Below are 21,487 nucleotides of genomic sequence, written 5' to 3'. Positions count from 1 at the left end.
TCCTCTTCGACCAGCACGCAGCTTCGGGAGGGACGCACATGGAGCGGTGAGGGAGGAAGGGGACACCCGCCTAGCCAGCCAGATCAGCCGAATCAACCCTGGAGATCAATGGGGTGACAGATGTTGCAGCCAGATCGCCCTCACATCCGGGGTCCTGGGATTGAGCCCCATGTTGGGCTCCACGCTCAACAGGGAGTCTGCTTCTCCTTCTGCCTCTCCTCCTGCTCATGCTCTCTCTCTCTCTTTCTCTCAAATAAATAAAATCTTTAAAAAATATAATGTTTGGTACAAAAATTATAACATTGTCTTGTGAATGTTCATATCATGAACATGTAGATATTATATATTTAACGACTATAGCATAAAGTAAGGGTCAGTTGAGAGGAGAATAAAATGGCAAATTTCTTACACTCTAGAAGAAGCAGTAAAACATTAACTCTAAGTAGATTGTAAAAAATTAAGGATGTATATTTTAATTCCTACAATGACCTTAAAAAGGTATGGCTAAATAGACAATAAATAAACAAATATGGAATCCTTAAGTATATCCAATTAATGAAAATAGACAGGAAAGGAGGTATAGAAGACCAAGCTATGGGGGGAACAAACAACAAATAAATAGTAAAATATTAGACCTAACCCTGTCCACGTTAATTATTACATTAAGTGTAAATAGACAAAATATTCCAATTTAAAGGCAGAGATGGCCAGAATCAAAGAAAAAGAAAAATGTAACCATGTGCGGTTTACCTTGGAGATATAAGTGAAGTATCAAGATGTGAGTAGGCTGAAAGTAAATGGATGAGATTCCTGGGTGGCTGAGTGGTTGAGCGTTTGCCTTTGGCTCAGGGTGTGATCCCAGGGTCCTAGGATCGAGTCCTGCATTGGGCTCTCTGCGGGAGGCCTGCTTCTGTCTGTGCCTTCTGTGTCTCTCATGAAAAAATAAGTAAATATCTTAAAAAAAGAGAGAGAGAAAGTAAATGGATGGGAAATTATGCTAGGTAAACAGTGAGCACAAGAATTATAAGATGGCTATATTAGCATCAGATAAAGTAGATGTCAAGCAGAGAGAAGTACCATAAGTAGATGAAAGTATTTACAGAGTATTGGGTTACTTGTGTGGCTCAGTCTGTTAAGCAACTGACTCTAGATCTTAGCTCAGGTCTCAATCTCAAGCCATGAGTTCAGGCCCCACATTGTGCTCCATACTGGGCATGGAGACTACTTTTTTTAAAAAAAGTATTAAGGGGCACATAGGTGGCTCAGTCAGTTGGGTATCTGCCTTTGGCTCAGGTCATGATCCTGGGATCCTGGGATGGGGTGTGTCAGGCTCCCTGCTCAGTGGGAAGTCTGCTTCTTCCTCTCCTTCTGCCCTTCCCCCTGCTATTTTGCTCACGCTTTCTCTCTCTCTCTCTTTCTTTCAAACAAATAAAGTCTTAAAAAAAAGGAAAGATTATTTACTAGAGATAAAAGGCATGATTCATCAGAAAGATGTAACAGTTTAAAGTATATGTGCTTAATAATGCCTAAAAATGGAGGTTCGGGAACATGAAAGAAAAATTGACAGAATTAAGAGAAGAATTAGAAAATTTCTTTTTTTTTTTTTAAAGATTTTATTTATTCATGAGAGACACACACGGAGAGGCAGAGACACAGGCAGAGAGAGAGAAGCAGGCTCCATGCAGGGAGCCCGATATGGGACTTGATCCCACAACTCCAGGACCACTCCCTGGGCTGAAGGCAGGCGCTAAACCGCTGAGCCACCCAGGCATCCCAGAATTAGAAAATTTCTTAGCCACAGTTGGACATTTGAACATACGTCTCTCTGCAATTGATAGAACTAGACAAAAATTAAAGATGTAGAAGATCAGAATAATATTATCAGTCATCTTGAGTTAATTGACAATATAGCCAACAACTGCAGAATACATATTCTTTTAAATGCATCTTGTACACTCATCATGATATAAGCTGGGTCATAAAATGAATCTAAATAAATTAAAAAAGTTGAAGTCATACAGAGTCTGCTTTCTGACTATATAATGGAATTAAACTAGAAATTGGTTACAATAAGATATATATTTATATATCTCCAAATATTTGGATATTGACTCACTTTTAAATAACCCATGGCTCAAACAAAAAACCACAAGGGACGTTAGAAAATATTTTGAGCTAAATTATAATGAAAATAAAACATCAAAATTTGGAAGATGCAACTATAGCATTGAATTGGGGGAAATTCATAGCTTTAAATGTTTATATTAGAAAAGATAAAGGGAATAAAATTAATCACCAAAGTTTCAACCTTAGGAAGCTAGATAAGAGCAAAGTGAACCCAAAGTAAGCAGAAGGAAGGAAATAATATTGAGCAGAAAGCAAAAAAGTAAAAAAACAAACAATAGGAAAATTAACCAAAAGCTGTTTCCTTGGAAAAATTAATGAAATTTAACAAACATCTATCTGAGAGAGAGAGAGAAGACACAAATTTACAGTATCAAGAATAAAAGAGGGACTATCATTCCATATCCTCTAGACTTTAAAAGGATAATAAGAAAATATTAGGAATTACCTCATATCAGTAAAATTTTAAAACTTAGATTAAGTGGACAAATTCCTTGAAAAGTGCACCTTACCAATACTGGCACAGATAGAGTACCAAATCTAAATAGCCCTATATCTTTTGAGGAAATTGATATTGCAAAACCTTCTCACAAAGAAAAATTTAGGCCTGGATATTTTAATGGTTAATTCTACCAAATACTTAAGAAAGAAATAATACCAATCTTTCTTTATTAGAAAATAAAAAATCAAATACTCCCAAATGTGTTATAAGAAGCCAGATTAACCCTGATATCGATAACTAACAAAAGATATTACAAAAATAAAATTACAGATCAATACCTACCTTTAACACAGATGCAAAAATCTTTAATAAAATATTAGTAAATTGGCAACACATAAAAAGGATGATACATCATGATCTAATGAGGACTTATCCTAGGCATTCAAGATTGGTTTAACCTTTTAGGAGCTTGTGGTAGATTTAAGGGAAAGAACTACAAAGCATCAGGTCAAGGAAAGAATTTCTACATTTTAAAGACATTTTTTTACTGGTGGTTAAAAACATAAGTGGTCAGATAAAGCTTTAAGAAAACCCCCCAAAAACAAAACCCCACCAGACCAGGAATTAAGACTTGAATTCTAGTTCTGGTATTACGTTCAACTCAACGTATAATGTTAGAAAGATTGCTTTGCCTATCTTGGCTTTGGTTTATACATGTGTCCAATAATGACCTCTTAGGGTCTTTCCCAACTGTAACACTCTGAGAGTCTATGAGGCCAAGTCCTAAAATTTTAATCACAGCTGCCTAGACTTTCTGCTTCAGCACCTCAGAAGGCAGAAGTAGAAAATGTGCAAGATATGCTTTCATGCACAGATGAAGGCACCATCTGCACGTGGCTTACTTAAAGTGCTGAGGGTTCAAGGGTGACCTTGAAAGCACCCAAGTATCCTCAGGAGGTACTTTTAATTAACTCTCTGCAAGCATCCAGTGTATCATGGTGCTATGGAAAGACCATGGAATTTGAACTCAGACTGAGCTGCTAAATGATCCTGGAAAAATTATCCAACATCTCTGAATCTTAGTTTCTTCGTCTGCAAAGTGGAGATAATACATGTGATGCAGAATTATTGTGAGAATTAATTGCAAGAGCATTAGGAAGTCTGTGGATTATGGTCAGTGCTCAGTAAATGCTAGCTTCCATTCAATATCAGTAAAAATTAGGTTTGGCTACATGTGGCAGGACATGTAAATAACCACATCTCAAATAAGACAGAGATGTATGTGTTTCTCTTTCATGTAAAAGAGTTCAGAGGGGGGACACCTGGGGCTTGTTTGGGTTCTCCATGGTCAGTAGGGAACCGGACTCTGCTCATCTTTCTGCTCGACTGTCCTTAGTGTGTGGCTTCTGTTCATTCAGTCACCTCAGAATCTAAGAGGGCTGTTGGATCTCCAGTCATCCCATTCATTTTCCTGGCAGGAACTAAAAGAGAGGAAGAAAAGCAAAAGGGAAAACTAAAAAGAGAGGGTGACAGAATTAAGCATCCTTTAAAGAACTTCTCTGGACAGTCAATGACTTCCATTTACAGCTTATTGGATTCTTCTAGGCTCTAAGAGGGTCTGGGGAATGGAATCCTGTTGCTCCAATGCAATTGGGATTCTGTTACTAAGAAACACAGAAAGAATAGATACTAGGGGGGCAACCAGCAATCTTTGCAACACTCCTTTTTCTTGTTACTGAGTTTGATTTTGAGTTGGGGATCATGGAACCAGCACAGAATAGCTGGCATGGCCTTTAAATCATAACACAATGGCAAGGGAGGCAGCTTTTGCTAACCAACAGATTTGAATTCAAAATCTAGTTTTGACACTTATTAACCAAGTGACCATGGGTCAGGTGAATTACTTTATTAGAGCCTCAGTTTCTCTACCTGTAAAATGGGCTCACAATAATATGGCTACCTTACTGGTTTGAGGTAAAGATTCATGAAAGCTAAGTCAAGGACAGCACTCTGAGCAGATTTGGCCACAGAGCAGATTCCCAAGAAAATTTTGTTTCTAAGAACTTGAGATTCAAGGCCATTGCTAAAAGTGGCCCAATGAAGAGCCCTTGGGTTATGGCATAGGGAGTGGCCATTTTGGTGACTAGGGAAGGAGGCCTCTCCCTCTTGCAAGAGAGTAGGCTTCTAGGTTTTGTTTATAAAACTACTTGTTCCTAAAAAGCTACAAATGTCCCCAGATACTCTGCACTGAGTCCATTGGGTTGGGCTGAAACGGTTTGAGCAGGTAGAAAGGAAAGCAGTTTTATAAATCCAGGGTGTTGATGAGGCTAAACCAGGTCCCTGGTATCCTGGAACTCTTTCTCCCTGCTCCTACATGTGATGGCCTACTGGCCTGTCCCATATAATTTGGTCTTCACATCCCGTGTGTATGAATGTGTGGAGTCTCTCTGAACTCTTTTTCTTTTTTGTTAAGATCTTATTTATTTGAGAGAGAGTGAGAGAGAGAGAGCGTGCATGTGTGAGAGCACATTCATGAGCGAGGGGGAGGGGCAGAGAGGGAGAAGGTGACTTCCCACTGAGCAGGGAGCCCAATGCAGGACTCAATCCCAGGACCCTGGGATCATGCCCTGGGCTGAAGGCAGATGCTTAACCGACTGGACCACCCGGGGCGCCCTCTCTCTGAACTCTTGAATAAAGTAAGGAATGAGTCCTTCAGATGAAGGCTGTGGGGCCTTGGGCAGGTTACGTGATTAGTCTTTCTCTGTAAAATGAGTGGGTTGGCCTCGATGGTTTAAAAACAAACAATGATTGTTGGACATCTGCTGTGTGCTGGAGCCTGTGCTAGGTACTGGGGATGCAGTGGAGTCAGAGACATTGCCTGCCCACAAGGGGCTGAAGGTCTGATGGGACACAGAGGGAGGTGAGCAGGGAGGTGGGGCAAGCTAAGGCCCTTTCCTGATGCTCGTGGTTCATGAGCATAAGGTACTCCTGGCAGAGCCAGGGGGAACTTTCAGGGAGCAGAGCTACTGCCCTACCCACCTAGGACGGGAGGTGATGCCAGTGCAGGCCAGGGACTTGCGTGGCCCTTCAGACCACAGCAGGGCCTGTGTCCAGCATTTACCATATAATCTAGTGGGCAGAAGCACAGAGTCCAGAACCAGGCTGTTTGGGTTCAATACTCAGGTCTCCAATGTACTAGCTGTGTGCGCTTGGATAAAGGTATTTAACTTTGTCATCTATAAAATGTGTATACAATTTGCACCTTCCTTGTAGGATAGTTAAGAAAATTAAGATGAATTAGACTATCTGCTACAGCATATCCTTCCATCTTCACCTTTTGTCCTAGTAAGTGAGGTCTTGGCAACCAAGGAAAAAGGCTCTGCTCCTTAGGCCTGAGAGATTAGGAAAGAACATCTGGAAGATGTAAGAAACAGGGATTTCTTCCCCACCCTTCATCCCCCTATTCTTTAGATGACACATATTCATCTTTCTGGCCTTTCCTGTTTCCCAAGCCAAAAAGAGGGCACAGCGGCAGTCGTACTCAGGTTCTCCATTCTGCCTGGAACCCACCTGTGGGCCATCATTGGGTGCTGGAAGCATTGATTGCAGAGCTTGCCCCTAAGCTGATGTGCAGGGGTAGAGAGGGCCTTTCAGAGTGGCAGCCACCCTGTCCTCCACATTCTGCAAAAACTGTCAAATGGAAATGTAAAAACAGATTACACTTCCCTCAACTCAACCCCACTTGCTCTACAATGAAACTGGGTGGAATTGCCAGTATCAGGGACTGGGCTGGCATCTTACCAAGGGAATGTTGGCTTCTGAATCCCCTCTAGTCCAATTCCAGAGGTCAGTGCTGTGGAGCAGTAGGAGTGTTCAGAATTTGGACTACTGACCCAACACCAGAGACCTTGCCCACAACCGATGGATGCCCTCTAAGAGGTGTAAGAAATATGGAAATATTCCTTCAGTTTAAAGTTGTCCAGATTCTCTTGGTTAAGAGGCAGGAAAGGGCCTTCACTCCTTAACATCCAGAGGTGGAAGGAGAACCATGCATTTGGATAGTAGGGGTGTCAGGGAAAATGACCTCAGATGAGTATCCTCTGAGTAATGACTCTGAAGAGGAATACAGACTAGCCAGGTCCTTAGGCTTGTGGAGAGAAAGTTCAGGAGAGGTAGACAGTGTTCCAGCAAAGTTCTCTAAAGAGAGTATTCAACAGAGCCCTAGCATTTTCTGAGCTGGAATGCCCTCATTGTGCACAGGAGAAAATGGAGGACTTTTGGAGTCCTTTATATTAGAACTCATACTCCCAGACCCCTCACAGAGATCCACGTTGACAACCTTCTCCCCCAAATCCCCTTCTTTGGCCTTCTGCTTACTCTGGCCTGCCTCTCTGGTTACTCTAGTCTCTTCTGGCACCTGAGCATGGTCCTTCCCCCAGCTTCTACCCTTGAGGCCAAGGCTCCTGCTCTCTATCCCCTTTCTCCCATCCACTCATGCAGCTTCAACTCCAAGGGTGACATCCTGGCCAGTCCTAGGCTTTCCTCTCTCCTGCAAGGACAGAAGCCCTAGGAAACTCAACATTTCCAAACGTGGGCTAACCATTTTCTTTACTCTGATAGCTTTTATCTTGCACTGCCTATTTCTGACATCTTATATCTCCTTCCTGCAAGTTCAGTGATTTTCAGTGCCTGGAAGTTCCCTATCCTTCAGTCTCAAATCTAAGGCTTTTCAGGCCATATTCATTAATTCACTCACTCAAACACTTTCTGAGCATATTAATATTCTCTGGGCCAGAGTTGGCTCCAAGTGCTAGAGGTTCCATGGTGAAAATGGCAAGCCTGGATCCTGCCTCTGAGGAGCTTATAGCTGTGTGGAGGAGACACAAATTAGCATAAATAATCGCAGAAAATAGCTATATAATTTCTACTAAAGAACAGTACATAGGACGCCTGGGTGGCTCAGTGGTTAAGTGTCTGCCTTTGGCTCAGGGAATGATCCTGGAGTACCGGGATCCGGTCCCATACTGGGTTCCCTGCATGGAGCCTACTTCTCTCTCTGCCTGTGTCTTTGCCTATCTCTTTCTGTGTCTCTCATGAATAAATAAATAAAATCTTAAAAAACAAAACAGTACAGGGCTGTCACAGTGCATGATGGGGGTAGGGGTGGAGGAGGAGGTGTGGCTAACCTGATCTGAAGGCCAGAGAAGTCCTGAACGTGGGGAATGGTATAGCAGGATCCGGCTCATCTCCTCTTTCAGAATTCTAGGCCTGTAGTAGGCTGAATAATGGCTCATCAAAGATGTACACATTCTTACCTCCAGAACCCACGGGTATGTTACATGGCAAAGGAGATTAAGATTGTAGATGGCATTAGGGTTGTTAGTCTCCCTTAAAAAAGGGAGATTTTCCTGGATTATCTGTGTGGGATCAATGTCCTTAAAGTAGAAAAGGGAGGAAGTAAGAGTCAGAGAGAGATGTGATATCCTAAACTGGGTCAAAGAGATGTTGCATTGCTGGCTTTGAGGATGGAGGAAGGTGGGCATAGACTAAGGAATGTGGGTAGTCTCCAGAAGCTGAAAAAGGCAAGGAAATGGATGCTCTTCTAGAACCTCTAGAAAGGAACCCAGCCATGCCGACCCCTTGATTTTAGCCCAATGTGACTCCTGTTGGACTTCTGAGATCCAAAACAGTAAGAGAATAAATTTGTGTATGTGTGTGTGTGTGTGTGTGTGTGTTTAAAGATTTAATTTATTTATCCACGAGAGACACAGAGAGGCAGAGATACAGGCAGAGGGAGAAGCAGGCTCTTCTCGGGGAGCCTGATGCAGGATTCAATCCCAGGACCCCAGCATCATGGCCTGAGCCAAAGTCAGAGATGCTCAACCCCTGAGCCACCCAAATTTGTGTTATTTTAAGCCACAAAATTTGTGATAATTTGTTATGGCAGCTATAGAAAATTATAATTATAGGCCTGAGCCCTGATATTTCCATTCCTAAATCCACTTCATTTATTTTCACCTAGGCTTGAACCCTATCTTTTCATCTCTGCTGTCTGAATCCATCTTCTGGACCTTGCATTTTTGAGGACTTCAAGGGCACAAGGCTGCTCAGATCAGTTATAGGAGCAGACGAAGGTAGAGAGCAAAAAGCAGGCAAGTGAGCGCAAGGGTCAATGGAGAGCTCTAGCTCTGGACTCAGGCCTGCTGTAACCTCAGAGAGGTTATCCACTCCCTGTGGGCATCCCAGCGAGGCGTTTGGCTCGTTTCTTCAGCTCAAACACCAAGATAGGAGAGATGCCACCTCAAAAGCATAAAAGGCAATCAACTGTATCATGCATTTATCGCAGGAGATCATCCTCAAGGCTTACGTGCCATCAGGAGACCAGGTCCAAGGAATTACAGAACAGTCACTGGAGGGTAGTCAAGGGCGACGCCAAGCTGCCAGGGCCAGGTGCCAGGGAAGGGGCTTCTTCCCCTTCCTGCCTCCTCCCCTTTCCTGCCCGGGGTGGGGGTGGCGGCTCCGGGAGAAAGCCCCGGGGCGGGAGGCGGTTTGGGCAGCTGCGCGCAGATACACCCCCGCCCCGGGTCACCGAGGTCGGCCAGCTCCCCCTGCCCCCGCGCGCTGCCCCCGCCTAGGGCTGCCCTTGGGTGGCAGTCGGGCGGGTTTCTCCTGGAGTCCCCCGGCGACGGTGCGCGGGGGCCGGGCCGTGCGGGGAGCTGGCCGGCGGCCGGCCGGCTGGGGGGCTCTCACTTCCCCTCCCCAACGGCCGCGGGCGCAGGTGCGGCGGGCCGTGCCCCGCGGCGGGGCGGGGCGGGTCGGGTCCTGTGGACACGCCCCCGCGGCCGGTGCTCGGCGCCCGGCGGGAGGAAGCGCCAGAGCCGCCGCCGGTGCCGCGCGGAGCCCGGTGCCCCTGCCGCGCCGCGCCCCGGAGCCCGCGGGGCAGGTGAGCTGCGCCCCGCGCCATGGCAGCCTCAGGTGCGTAGGCGGGCCCGGCCCCCGCCCGAGCCTCCCCGCCGCCGCCCGCTCCCGCCGCCGCTCTTGCGCGCGGGACCTGGACCTGTGCCTTGTGCTCCCTTCCCAGCCGGCCGCGCGGTTCTCTTCTGCCCCCGCTTGCACCTCCCCTGCCCCCCGTCTTTTGAACCTCCGCCTCTCTCTCCGACTGGGCCTGGTTGCTCCTGAGGCTCGTTGCTCCTGTTCCTCCAACTCCGCGCGGCCAGGCGGGGAGCCGGCTCGGCTACGCCCGGGAAATACTCCTCTTAGGCCCCTCGGACCGATAGGGGGCGCGCAGGTAGTCCCAGGTGGGCGCCGGGGGATCGCGGGAGGCCCTTGGGCCACCTTCCCGAGCTGCTGCTTCCTCTGCCCTTCCTATGCTTTTTTTTTTCATGTAGAATTTCGATAAGAATCTAAGAACACCATTCCGTTAGCTTTAGTTTTCTTATGTCCTTTGCAGAACTTTGGGGAGTGGAGAAAAGTGAAGGCCACTGGGTAACCTACCCATCAAAAGGTGCCAGGAGTCTTTTTTGAGTCTTGGGTTCTTCTCTGGTCACGGGTGTGGACATTTGCCAAAGTTACTCACTGTCTGAGATCCAGGATGAACCACGAAATGATGATGATAATAGAGACAATTAAGAAGCACTTATTATGCACTATAATAGTTCTTGTGCATCTGCATGTGTTCTCAGTGATGAGCAGGACAGCCTGGTCTCTGCGCTCGGGGAGTTTACAGTCTTGGTAGGAAAGCCATACACAAGTAAACAGGGAATCAGTAGATGAAATTAGTTACTGTATCTGCAAGTGGGTTTACTTGTATTTTCCTCACTCATTTTATGATTTAGTAGAAGTAACATGTATAACCAGGATGTAAACGCCTCTTGAAAACTAAAATCTAGTCAGCCAGGAGAAGATACTGTTCTTGAAGGATGTGGGCAGATGCTAGGATGAAGAGCCAGCTGTCCCCATATCCCCTGAGGTCTAGCCTCCTAATGGTGCTTTGGAAGCAGGAGTGGGGTGGTGGTGGTGAAGAACGCCAATGGTAACAGTTCTATTAGATTTAGTAATGCAGGCTTATTCTTTAAAGGAAATGGGAAAGTAGATAGCTTTAGCCTTATGGCCCTCAAGTGGGGCTCTGGAGGTTAGAAGAAGCTGTATTGTGGTAACAGTAGGCTCATAGTCCACACGTTCTGTTCGAAAGCTGATGCAGAGTTGTCTAGAGGAAAGTCATTCATTCATTCAGCAAATATTTATTTCATGCCTACTGTTCCTCGGCACTGTTCTAGGTGTCAGGTGTATATTTAGTGATTAAAACAGGCATAAGTCACTTTCCTGTAGAGCTTATGGGACATGGGGGAAGGCAGACAATGCAATGCGCTTGGTAAGGAAAGTACATAAGAGCAGTGGGAAAACAGTAGAGGAGGTAAAGGGGGTTGGATTTGTAATTTTAAAGAAGGTAGCCAGATTAGGCCTCATGGAGAAAGGAACATTTGAGCAAAGATCTGAAAGGTCATGTGGGGGAACAGTGCTCCATTCAGAGGAACAGTAAATGGGGGTATATGGTGTATTTAAGGAACAGGGAGCAGGTGGTGGAGTAGGTGGGTGATTGGACAGAAAGTAGGAGATGAGGTTGGTGAAGCTTCTACCTCTTTCCATGGCGGAGAACAGGCCCTGGGCTGTTAAGTGCAAGAAAGAGCAAACTGGGAGAAACTACACAGAGGAGATAGAGGAAACCACCGTTGTTTAGAGTCCTGTGTGCAGGACTCCAGTAGGGCCTGGCCCAAGGCCCTCCTAGAGGAGTGTGCTCCCATTCAGATGGGGACTCTAGCACAGTGGCTGACTCTGGGGCTATTTATGGGCTCTGTAGTGTGGCTTCTGCCTTCACCTGTAATGGTTAGGGCTGTCAAACCCTCCTGCTATCAGCATACGCCGTGGTGAGACATTGCTTCAGGTCCTGCAAGTTGGGAGTTGGGCCTCTGAGGTCTCTGGGGCTCTTTGAGGTCTGCAGGTTCAAAGACCCATGGTGGCAGTGAGAGTGCCTCTTGACAATATATTACAGGGTCTAGAGTCATCTAGGCCACTCTTCATGTGATCTTCTGCTTCTCGTCTTCCTCCTCCCTCTTCCGTTCACCCCCCCTTTTTTTTTTTAAATTTTAAACAGTTCTATTCAGATGTAGTTCACATACCATACAATTTGCCCATTTAAAGTATACAATTAAAAAAACAAAAACAAAAAAGTATACAATTCAGTGGCTTTTTAGTATCTTCACAGATATGTACAAACATCACCATGGTCAATTTTAGAACATTTTTCTCACCTCAAAAAGAAACTCATTTTGAGAAATGAGTGAAGGGGTATAAATTTATTAAATAGAACTTTTTTTAAGAAAGAGAAAGAAACTGTATGCTTTGCCTCTTGCCCTCTTTTTCCTTCTTCCTGCCTGGCCCTAAGTTTTATGTGTGTGTCTCCGGATTTCCCTGCTCAGGACTTCCATATGAATGGGATCATATGTATGTAGTCTTCTGTGTTTTCTTTCACGTAACATAGTGTTTTTTTTTTTTTTTTTTTTTTTTTTTTAATTTTTATTTATTTATGATAGTCACACAGAGACAGAGAGAGAGAGGCAGAGACACAGGCAGAGGTGAGAAGCAGGCTCCATGCACCAGGAGCCCGATGTGGGATTCGATCCCAGGTCTCTAGGATCGCGCCCTGGGCCAAAGGCAGGCGCCAAACCGCTGCGCCACCCAGGGATCCCGTAACATAGTGTTTTTTAGGGTTCACCCAAGTGGTAGCACGAGTCACATTCCTTTCTAAGGCCTAACTGTGTAGTCTTTTAAAATTTCCTTCTGCTGAAGGGTAAGCATTTGTATTTTATGTTATTTTAATTTATTTTTATTTTTTAAATAATTTTTTAATTTTTATTCATTTATGATAGCCACACAGAGAGAGAGAGGCAGAGGGAGAAGCAGCCTCCATGCACCGGGAGCCCAACGTGAGATTCGGTCTTGGGTCTCCAGGATCGCGCCCTGGGCCAAAGGCAGGCGCCAAACCGCTGCGCCACCCAGGGTTCCCTTAATTTTTATTTTTTAAAATATTTTATTTACTTATTCATGAGAGATAGAGAGAGAGAGGCAGAAACATAGGCACAGGAAGAAGCAGGCTCCATGCAGGAAGCCCGATGTGGGACTCGATCCCAGGACTCCGGGATCATGCCCTGAGCCAAAGGCAGACGCTCAACCACTGAGCCACTCAGGTGTCCCAGTATTTTATTTTATTTTATTTTATTTTATTTTATTTTATTATTTTATTTTTATTTTTATTTTTATTTTTATTTTATTTTATTTTATTTTATTTTCCAGTATTTTATTTTTTTGAAAGACATCTTTGCTTATCGAAATCAAGGAGAATCTTGGCTCCCTGTTTTTGAAAGAGCTTGGGGAGCAGGATTAAATGAAATGGAATCAACCTACCCTGGAATGTTCTCTAGGCTCCTGATGGCATCTCTTGCATTTACATATGAGACAGAGAGAGAGAGAGAACAAAGAGGCCCTAAGTGACTTCCCCAAGTGATCAAGTCTGTAGCTGGGTGAAGAGCAGAATCTTTTCCTCCATATGTCAGCCTTCAGATCTTTGAAGAAAGCTTGCATACCTATTCCTATCCTTTTTCTCCAAGGCTTCTCTTATCTTCAGGTTTTTCTACCATCCCTAGACTTATAGGATAATAGGGTTTGAAGGTACCTTTAATTTTTTGTGATCTTAACTCTGATCTGATTCTTGAGGTCCCTCAATACTCTGGTCAAGTCTCTAAACTTGAAACCTTTAGAGTCCTGAAGCTCTTCATGTGAGTCATCACCAGACCCTTCTGGATCCTGGTCACCTTTTTTTTTTTTTTTAAAGATTTTATTTATTTATTCATGAGAGACACAGAGAGAGAAAGAGAGAGAGAGGCAGAGACACAGGCAGAGGGATAAGCAGGCTCCATGCAGGGAGCCAGACGTGGGACTCGATCCCGGGTCTCCAGGATCACACCCTGGGCTGAAGGCGCGCTAAACCGCTGAGCCACCGGGGCTGCCCCCTGGTCACCTTTGATAGCACACATCCTTCTTTGGTATGGTGCTCAGGACTGATGAATGGGGAGCCAGAGTCACCTACAGATTTAAAGAAATGGTCTGGGCTGGGTAGTTTGAAAAGCTGCCTGGCACTTCCCTGTTCTTTTCTTAGGTGGATTCTGAATCTTTCTAAGGAAGCTCTCTTTCAGTCACTGTCTTTCTTTCTTTCTTTTTTTTTTTTTTTTTAGTCACTGTCTTTCTTAACCACTACTGTCATTCCCTGTTGCCACCAGCCATCGATACCTCAGCTGTTACCCATGGCTTTCTCCTATAGCCAAACCTGTTCAAGTTCTACAAGGACGAGGGCCCATCCCCATTTCTGTTTAGGATTTATGGACTCCTGTTGGTTCATGGGATTTCATTTTTCTTTTCTTTTTTTTTTTTTTTAAGAGTTTTTTAATTTGAGAGAGAGAGCACATGCACAAAGAGGAGGAATGGGAATGGGGGAGGGAGAGCAGGTCCCCTCTTCCCCCACAGCAGGGAACATGACTGAGCTGAAGGCAGACACTTAATGGATGGGACTGAGCCGCTCAGAGGCTCCTGTGGATTTCATTTTTCTTAATAAGCAAACAAAACAGAATTGATTTGGCACATATGAGGAAATGACCTAAAGTTACAGGCAGGGAATTATCCTTGACAAAAGGGGTGTCCCCTTTGCAAGAAAGAGCTGCTGACGAAGCGTTTGGTCTTGTGTTGTTATCCAGCACATCACAGAGGAACTTTAACTTCCACTTTGGAACTTTTTTTAGAATTTCCCCAGCTTTCAGTTTCAGCAGAGGAGCAAAATTCAAGAAGGTGGTAGATTTCATTGTCCTCATTTACGCTGAGGCAAAATTTGCTTAGACTTAGTACACTGGCCCCCAGTCACACCGCAGGTGGGTGACCAAGTGGGTTGTGAAGTTAACGAGTCTGAGGCACGAACCACTTCATTCTCGTTACTTTTGCTGAAAGGAGTTGGGAATGGGTGGGTGTCAAATTTTGCTACAGAACCCCAGGAATGAGACGTTTTCAATATGTTGTCCATTCAGAAGAGGCTAACCCCTGAAGTGTTTTTTATTTTATTTTATTTTATTTATTTATTTATTTATTTATTTATTTATTTATTTATTTATTTATTTATTTATTTTTAATTTTTATTTATGATAGTCACACAGAGAGAGAGAGAGAGGCGGAGACATAGGCAGAGAGAGAAGCAGGCTCCATGCACCAGGAGCCCGATATGGGATTCGATCCCGGGTTTCCAGGATCCCGCCCTGGGCCAAAGGCAGACGCTAAACCGCTGTGCCACCCAGGGATCCCCTGAAGTGTTTTTTAATTTAAATTGTATTTAAAAATTTTTATTTTAGAAGTTTTAGATTTCTTGAAAAACTGTGAAATATTAGAGTTCTCATATCTTACACACCCAGTTTCCCTCGTTATTAATATTTGCACTTTTTTTGATGACTAGAGGTCTTTAACACCCAGTAGACATTGCCTTGTGCTGTTAACAGAGAAGCAGGCCGTGTTGAGGCAGGACCCAGGGTGAAATGAATACTCCCTCCCTCAGTGACCCCAGAACTTGTCATTTGAAATTATTGGTTTGCTTAGGGTCACTGTCTCCTCATAAAAGTGGCGTACGTTGCTCATGGCCATGTGGTCAAGGCAATCTAAAGTTGCTAATTTTCTTTCTTTTCTTTTCTTTTCTTTTTAAAATAGTTTGTTTATTTGTGAGAGACCGAGAGAGAGAGAGAGAGAGAGAGACAGAGACATAGGTAGAGGGAGAAGCAGCTTCCCCCTGTAACTTGTGTTACACAGGGGGAACCTGATGTGGGACTCCATCTGAGGACCCCGGGATCCCGACCTGGGCAGAAGGCAGATGCTCAACCACTGCCTTTAGAGGCCACCCAGAAGCCTCTAAAGTTGCTGACTTTCTGCTAAGTCAGTTATTGTTCTAAATCTGAATTGCCTTTTTTTTTTTTTTTTTTAAAGATTTTATTTATTTATTCATGAGAGACACAGAGAGAGGCAGAGACATAGGCAGAGGGAGAAGCAGGCTCCATGCAGGGAGCCCGATGTGGGACTCGATCCCAGAACTCCAGGATCACTCCCCGAGCGGAAAGCAGATGCTTAACTGCTGAGCCACCCACACGTCCCTATTTTTTTATTTTAATGATAGTCACACACAGAGAGAGAGAGAGAGAGAGGCAGAGACACAGGCAGAGAGAGAAACAGGCTCCATGCACGGGGAGCCCGATGTGGGATTCGATCCCGGGTCTCCAGGATCGCGCCCTGGGCCAAAGGCAGGCGCCAAACCGCTGCGCCACCCAGGGATCCCTGAATTGCCTTCTTAAGAGTACCAATTATATATACTCTTAGAAATACTTTTCTCTCTTCCTTATTTCTTTACCATCTATTGAAGACATCACCAATGGCTTTGCCACTAATGTATAAGGCCCTCCTGGAGATCTTATTCTTCTTCTAGCCCATTTGTAAAAATTGTTGACATGACATTTGCTAATATATTTATCTGTATAGGTGGGGGGTGTTGGTGGCTACTGCTTTTTACATTGCACTTTTCACTGAATTCTGCACAGATTGCTAACATTGCACCCTTACTATTATAATGCAATGCAAAGTGTTATGCACACCCATATGTATTAACACTTTACATTCAGAACAGCATTTACCTCTGAGGATAAACCAACCATGTAGGAAAGAGGGGCAGAAAGAAGGTAAAAGTATTCTGATGCCTTTACTCTACTTTTCTCAGTATGAGCTCCATAGTTATGTTGCTTTGCCAATTTTATTCCTTCCATGGTTCTGAAATTATTTCTCCATTAAAGTACAAAGAACTGTGATTCACAGGGGAGAAAAAAAAGATCAGCAAAGATTTTATTTTATAGAAGGCTGCAGCACTGGCTTCCATATATTAAAATCTTGCCTTTAATCTGCTTAAACTTTGGGACCAGTGTAAGCATTCCTAAAATGGATTGTTTAATTCACGGTTGAGAAACTAGACCACACTCAGAATTGAATTTTCTGCAGAGCCACAAAGGTCAATGGTGTTGTCAGAATTGCTGACTGCCTCCTACCCCTCCCGCCACCACCATATTGCCTTCTTAAACAGACTTCTTTTAAAGTTTGCACAACTCCCCTTCAAAAGTACTCCCAATGTGCTCCTACTGAGAGCCTGTTGGATTTTATATTAGCACTGGATTAGGGCTCCAGCAAAGCAGAGACTCCAAAAAGAATCCCCAAACTTTTTCCTTACTTGCTATTTTTAACAATTTGGTAATATTATCCCTGGGGATGTCAGAACTGTGTTGGGTTTACATGTTATATGTCATTGTTTATACTTTGAATATGGTGGAAAATGGGATAGGAAGGGGGAGTGCTCCCATGATGTTTTCAGACTTTATAGCCTCATGTCTTGCCCCAGGTCTGCCTTTGACCTTTTTGCCAGGAACCACTCAATGAAAAATGGTCCAGGGCTGATATTTAATTGTGATAATCCACAACTTAGATAATTCTGAAGCTTCACCGGACTTGAGCACCTTCCTTCTCAGAATGGGGAGGAAGGATCCCTGTTGTATTGTTCCAATGAGTGGAGACTCCTCTATGCTCACCCCTTCCAAGTCACAGAGAACAGTTTGTTGAGTTAGTGGAAGATGAGACCTCCTCTAACAGTATGTTAAGAGCCAAACTTCTTTGAACTTTGTTAATTGGAAGATATGCTTTATGACTTGTAAGATTCTTTAACTGGGCTTTAAAAATTTTTTTTTAAAAATTTAAAAAAAAGATTTGATTTATTCATTTGACAGAAAGAGACAGAGAGAGGGAGGGAGAGAGAGGAAGGACAAGCAGGGGGAGGTGCAAGGGCAGAGAGAGAAGCAGGCTCCTCGATGAGCAGGGAGCCTGACTTGGGTCTTGTTCCTAAGATCCTGGGATCATGACCTGAGCCGAAGGCAGATGCTTAACCGACTGAACCACCCAGGTGCCCTTACTCATAAGAATCTTGACCGAGGGATCCCTGGGTGGCGCAGCGGTTTGGCGCCTGCCTTTGGCCCAGGGCACGATCCTGGAGACCCCGGATCGAATCCCACATCAGGCTCCCGGTGCATGGAGCCTGCTTCTCCCTCTGCCTATGTCTCTGCCTCTCTCTCTCTCTGTGACTATCATAAATAAATAAAAAAAAAAAATTAAAAAAAAAAAAAAAAGAATCTTGACCAAATCCCTGATGGGAGGCAACAGGTGAGACGTGAGAAGACTGGACAGGGAACCAGAACAGCCAGAGGTTCAGTCCTGGCTTAGTGATTAGTTTGCTTAGTGTGCATTTAAGCGAGTCCCTTCATCTTCCCAGATGAAATGTCTCTTTTATCTGTAAATGAGGAATTTGGGCTAACTGATCCAGCAAAGCTCTTTTAAACTCATTGCTTCTCTGAGGCTTTGGACTCTGTTTCTGGCATTTATGCTTTAGGAGAGGAAGAAGAAAGCCTATGTCACAGCCCAGGTGTGGTGAGGGACACTTTACCGATGGTATTGTGTAGATCAAAGCATTAATTCAACTGCAATTATTGTTTACATTCATGCATTGTTTCTATTAATGTGAGACGATAACAGCAGCTACCAATTAATGAGGCTTTACCACAAGCTAGGCACTATGCTTAGCACTTTATATGAAATAATCTAATTTAATTCTCACAAAACACTGATAAGTATTGCCATTATAAATCCATTTACCAATGAGTAAACTGATGTTCAGAATGTTTAAGTAGCTTTCCAAGGTTACACAGCTGATAACTCAGAGCTAAGATGCTAACTCTAGCTACTTGATACCATACCTATGCTTATACCCACTGTATCTGGGAAAGAGCTGGGTTCTGGGGCCAAACTGTCTGAGTTCAAATTCTGACTCTGTCAACCATGGATTTTTTTTTTTTTAAAGATTTTATTTATTTATTTATGAGAGACAGACAGAGAGAGAGAGAGAGAGAGAGAGAGGCAGAGACACAGGCAGAGGGAGAAGCAGGCTCCATGCAGGGAACCCGACGTGGGACTCGATCCTGCGTCTCCAGGATCACATCCTGGGCTCAAGACAGGCACTAAACCACTGAGCCACCCAGGCTGCCCCTGTCACCATGGGTTTCATGTAACCTGCCACCTCTCAATTTTCTCACCTTTAAAATGGGTCTAATAGTATTCTGTACCTTATAAGGTTACTGTGATGAATAAATGAGTTTACCAGGCAATATGTATAGAAAAGCATCTGTAACATAGTAAGCTCTCTATAAAGTGCTTGCTCTTGCTGTCATCATCATTGTCGTCAATTTATTGCCATCGTTACCATTTTATACTGCACCAGCTGTGGGTTGAAGAGCATGCCAGCAGAAGTGACAGTGATGTAAAGCTCTAAAATGGCATAGTATCTTCAGGCAGAGACAGGGAGACGGGGAGACTGGTATGGCTGGAATGCAGACTGTAAGTAGGGAAAGAGGTTTGACAGCTATCCTCGGGGCAGACTGTGAAAGACTGTGGGTGCCAGGACCCCTGTCTGGATGGTTTATCTTGCAGGTCACAGGAGTCCTAGAGAGAGCAGGTATGTTAACATGCTTCTGTGCCTCATTCTTGTTCAGGGGTGGTTGGAAGATGCGACATCCTCATCGTCTACAGCCCAGATGCTGAGGAATGGTGCCAGTACCTCCAGGACCTCTTTCTGTCCAGTCGGCAGATCCGTAGCCAGAAGACGCTGACTTACAGGCTGAGCCCTGAGGCCTCCTTCTCAGCCAAGGACCTGAACTTCTTCCTCAGCTCGCGCTGCGTTGTAGTGCTGCTGTCTGCGGAGCTGGTGCAGTGCTTCTACCAGCCGGCCCTCCTGCCCCTGTTGCAGAGAGCCTTCCATCCTCCACGTCGCGTGGTGCGGCTGCTCTGTGGGGTGCCGGACAGTGAGGAGTTCTTGGACTACTTTCCAGATTGGGTGCACTGGCAGGAGCTCACCTGTGATGATGAGCCTGAGACCTATGTGGCAGCTGTGAAGAAGGCCATTTCAGAAGGTAAGGGTGTCTTCTCAAGGAAAGATAGTGACCCCTTGGGACACCTGAGTGGCTCAGTGGTTGAGCGTCTGCCTTTGGCTTGGGTCATGATCCTGGGGTCCTGGGATGGAGTCCCACATTGGGCTCCCTTCAGGGAGCCTGCTTCTCTCTATCTGCCTTTCTCTGTGTCTCTCATGAATAAATAAATAAAAATCTTAAAAAAAAAAAGATAAACAAGCCTTTAAAAAAAAAAAAAAAAAGAGTCATCCAGGCCCCAGGCATTTCAGGTGAGACAGCTTTCCCTGCTTTTGAACCCCTTCCATTATATCATCATTGACCTTAAGATTTTTGTGGAAAATGTATCACTTTGGATAACATGTTTACAGAGAAATACCCTTCTTCTCTATTTCCCACTAGCCTAGCTTCTGTCTTTTGCCCTGTTTCTCCTTTTAAAGTGGGAAAATTCTGGTCCTCTCTGCCAGGGCTAATGACTTCAGTGGCCCCAGGAAATGTGACATACGGTCTGATTAACGGTAGCGGAAGACGCGTTCTGGGATGGAGGCATGTCACAGCTCTTCTTCCTCTTTTGCTTTCTATTTTTGCCTCACTGTGGGCTATGAGTGGGCTATGTGTTTATCTCTGTTCTCTTGCCCTTTGATATCTTATATCCGATGCCAGAAAAGAAGCCTAGACAATTATGGGTTGATTTAGCTATGCTCAATTATCCCTGCTGTGACTTGGGCATTAATGTGTCTCATTCATCCCATCTTATCTGATTAACTGAATCAAGAATTCACTAATTCTTGGTGAACTTATGAAGCTTATATGACCTCTTCGATACTTTTATCTGGGAATAGTCTGCTCTAAACCAATAAATATGACCAGATCTCTTAAACATATGGTGACTCTGGCTAATTGTAATATAAATGACTAGGGTTAATATAAAAGATGTCTCACCTAAAATGCCTGGGACTTGGATAAAAAATTCTTCTAGGGTTTGCTTTCCTTTATTTCAGAAGAGCACAGTGAGAGAAAAAGCACATAATTCAATCTTGCATGATTACACTTCATTGATTTGAGGGAGTTTTGATCTGCCTAAACTTACAAAGAACTGAAACACAAGTAGTTATTTCTGCAGATGTGCTTATGTCACTGCTGTGGTCCATTATGATCTCGTGGGCAGGCCACTGTTACCCCCCTGCCAGTCATTGACGGCTCCATGGATGTATTGTCACTGTATTGGCACCTCACACTGCATGATCTAACAGATTGTTCTTTAAAATATTCCAGTGGTGCTATTTTTAAAAAATGTTGGGAAGGATTCTTTTAATATTGTTTCAATGTCCAATGTTTAGATGCCTGGATAAATTGATCGCCTATAATCATTTACTTTTTATTAATGACTCTGGCTCAGTATGGTATGAGACTTTAGCTTTAAGTATTTCTGAAAGAACAAAGTGTTTCTTTGTGGTGTTTCTGTTCTGAGAACAAATAACCTGTCATCAGAAAGAGATTATTTTAATGGGAGATTAAAATAAGCTTCTTAGTGGAAACTGCAGTTCAGAATCAATGGATAGGTAGGGACAAAAGGAGTTCTAGGAAGGAGAAGGAAGAAATATGGCTTGTGGCTCCAATTTAACTTTCTTATCTGGTGTTAGACTTGTGGACTTTGGGATTTGAGGAGTCTGTGTGTGCTAGAATGGCTTGGGTTTGTTTTTCAGGTACTAATAGCCATTGCCCTTGGTCAGCCCAGTAATGTGATGCTATATCTCTGATTTTAATGCTAGGCAAGCATCTTTAACAAACTCAAGAC

The 21,487-nt window shown here is 44.2% G+C and overlaps 1 protein-coding gene and 1 long non-coding RNA gene across 5 annotated transcripts in view; one reads left to right on the top strand and one right to left on the bottom strand.

Annotated features, from left to right (window-relative positions):
- LOC102152451 overlaps nt 1–9,173 on the bottom strand; it is a 34,603-nt gene extending 25,430 nt beyond the window's left edge. For all 3 annotated transcript variants that reach the window (XR_005380470.1, XR_005380471.1, XR_005380469.1), the window contains exons 1-3: nt 8,934–9,173; nt 6,137–6,256; nt 751–954 (exon numbers count right to left, since the gene is read on the bottom strand). This is a non-coding gene — a long non-coding RNA (uncharacterized LOC102152451). The remainder of the gene's footprint in view (nt 1–750; nt 955–6,136; nt 6,257–8,933) is intronic.
- A 278-nt stretch (nt 9,174–9,451) lies between these two features.
- Nucleotides 9,452–21,487, top strand: part of PIK3AP1 (phosphoinositide-3-kinase adaptor protein 1) — a 118,957-nt gene continuing 106,921 nt past the window's right edge. For both annotated transcript variants that reach the window (XM_038578387.1, XM_038578386.1), the window contains exons 1-2: nt 9,452–9,541; nt 19,279–19,695. In XM_038578387.1, the coding sequence (XP_038434315.1) occupies nt 9,529–9,541; nt 19,279–19,695 (430 nt within the window). In that variant the 5' untranslated portion in view covers nt 9,452–9,528. The remainder of the gene's footprint in view (nt 9,542–19,278; nt 19,696–21,487) is intronic.

This window comes from Canis lupus, chromosome 28 (assembly GCF_011100685.1).
Source record: "Canis lupus familiaris isolate Mischka breed German Shepherd chromosome 28, alternate assembly UU_Cfam_GSD_1.0, whole genome shotgun sequence".
Lineage (NCBI taxonomy): Eukaryota > Metazoa > Chordata > Mammalia > Carnivora > Canidae > Canis > Canis lupus.
Note: the sequence above shows the minus strand (reverse complement) of the source record. Positions and strands in the feature narration are given on the sequence as shown.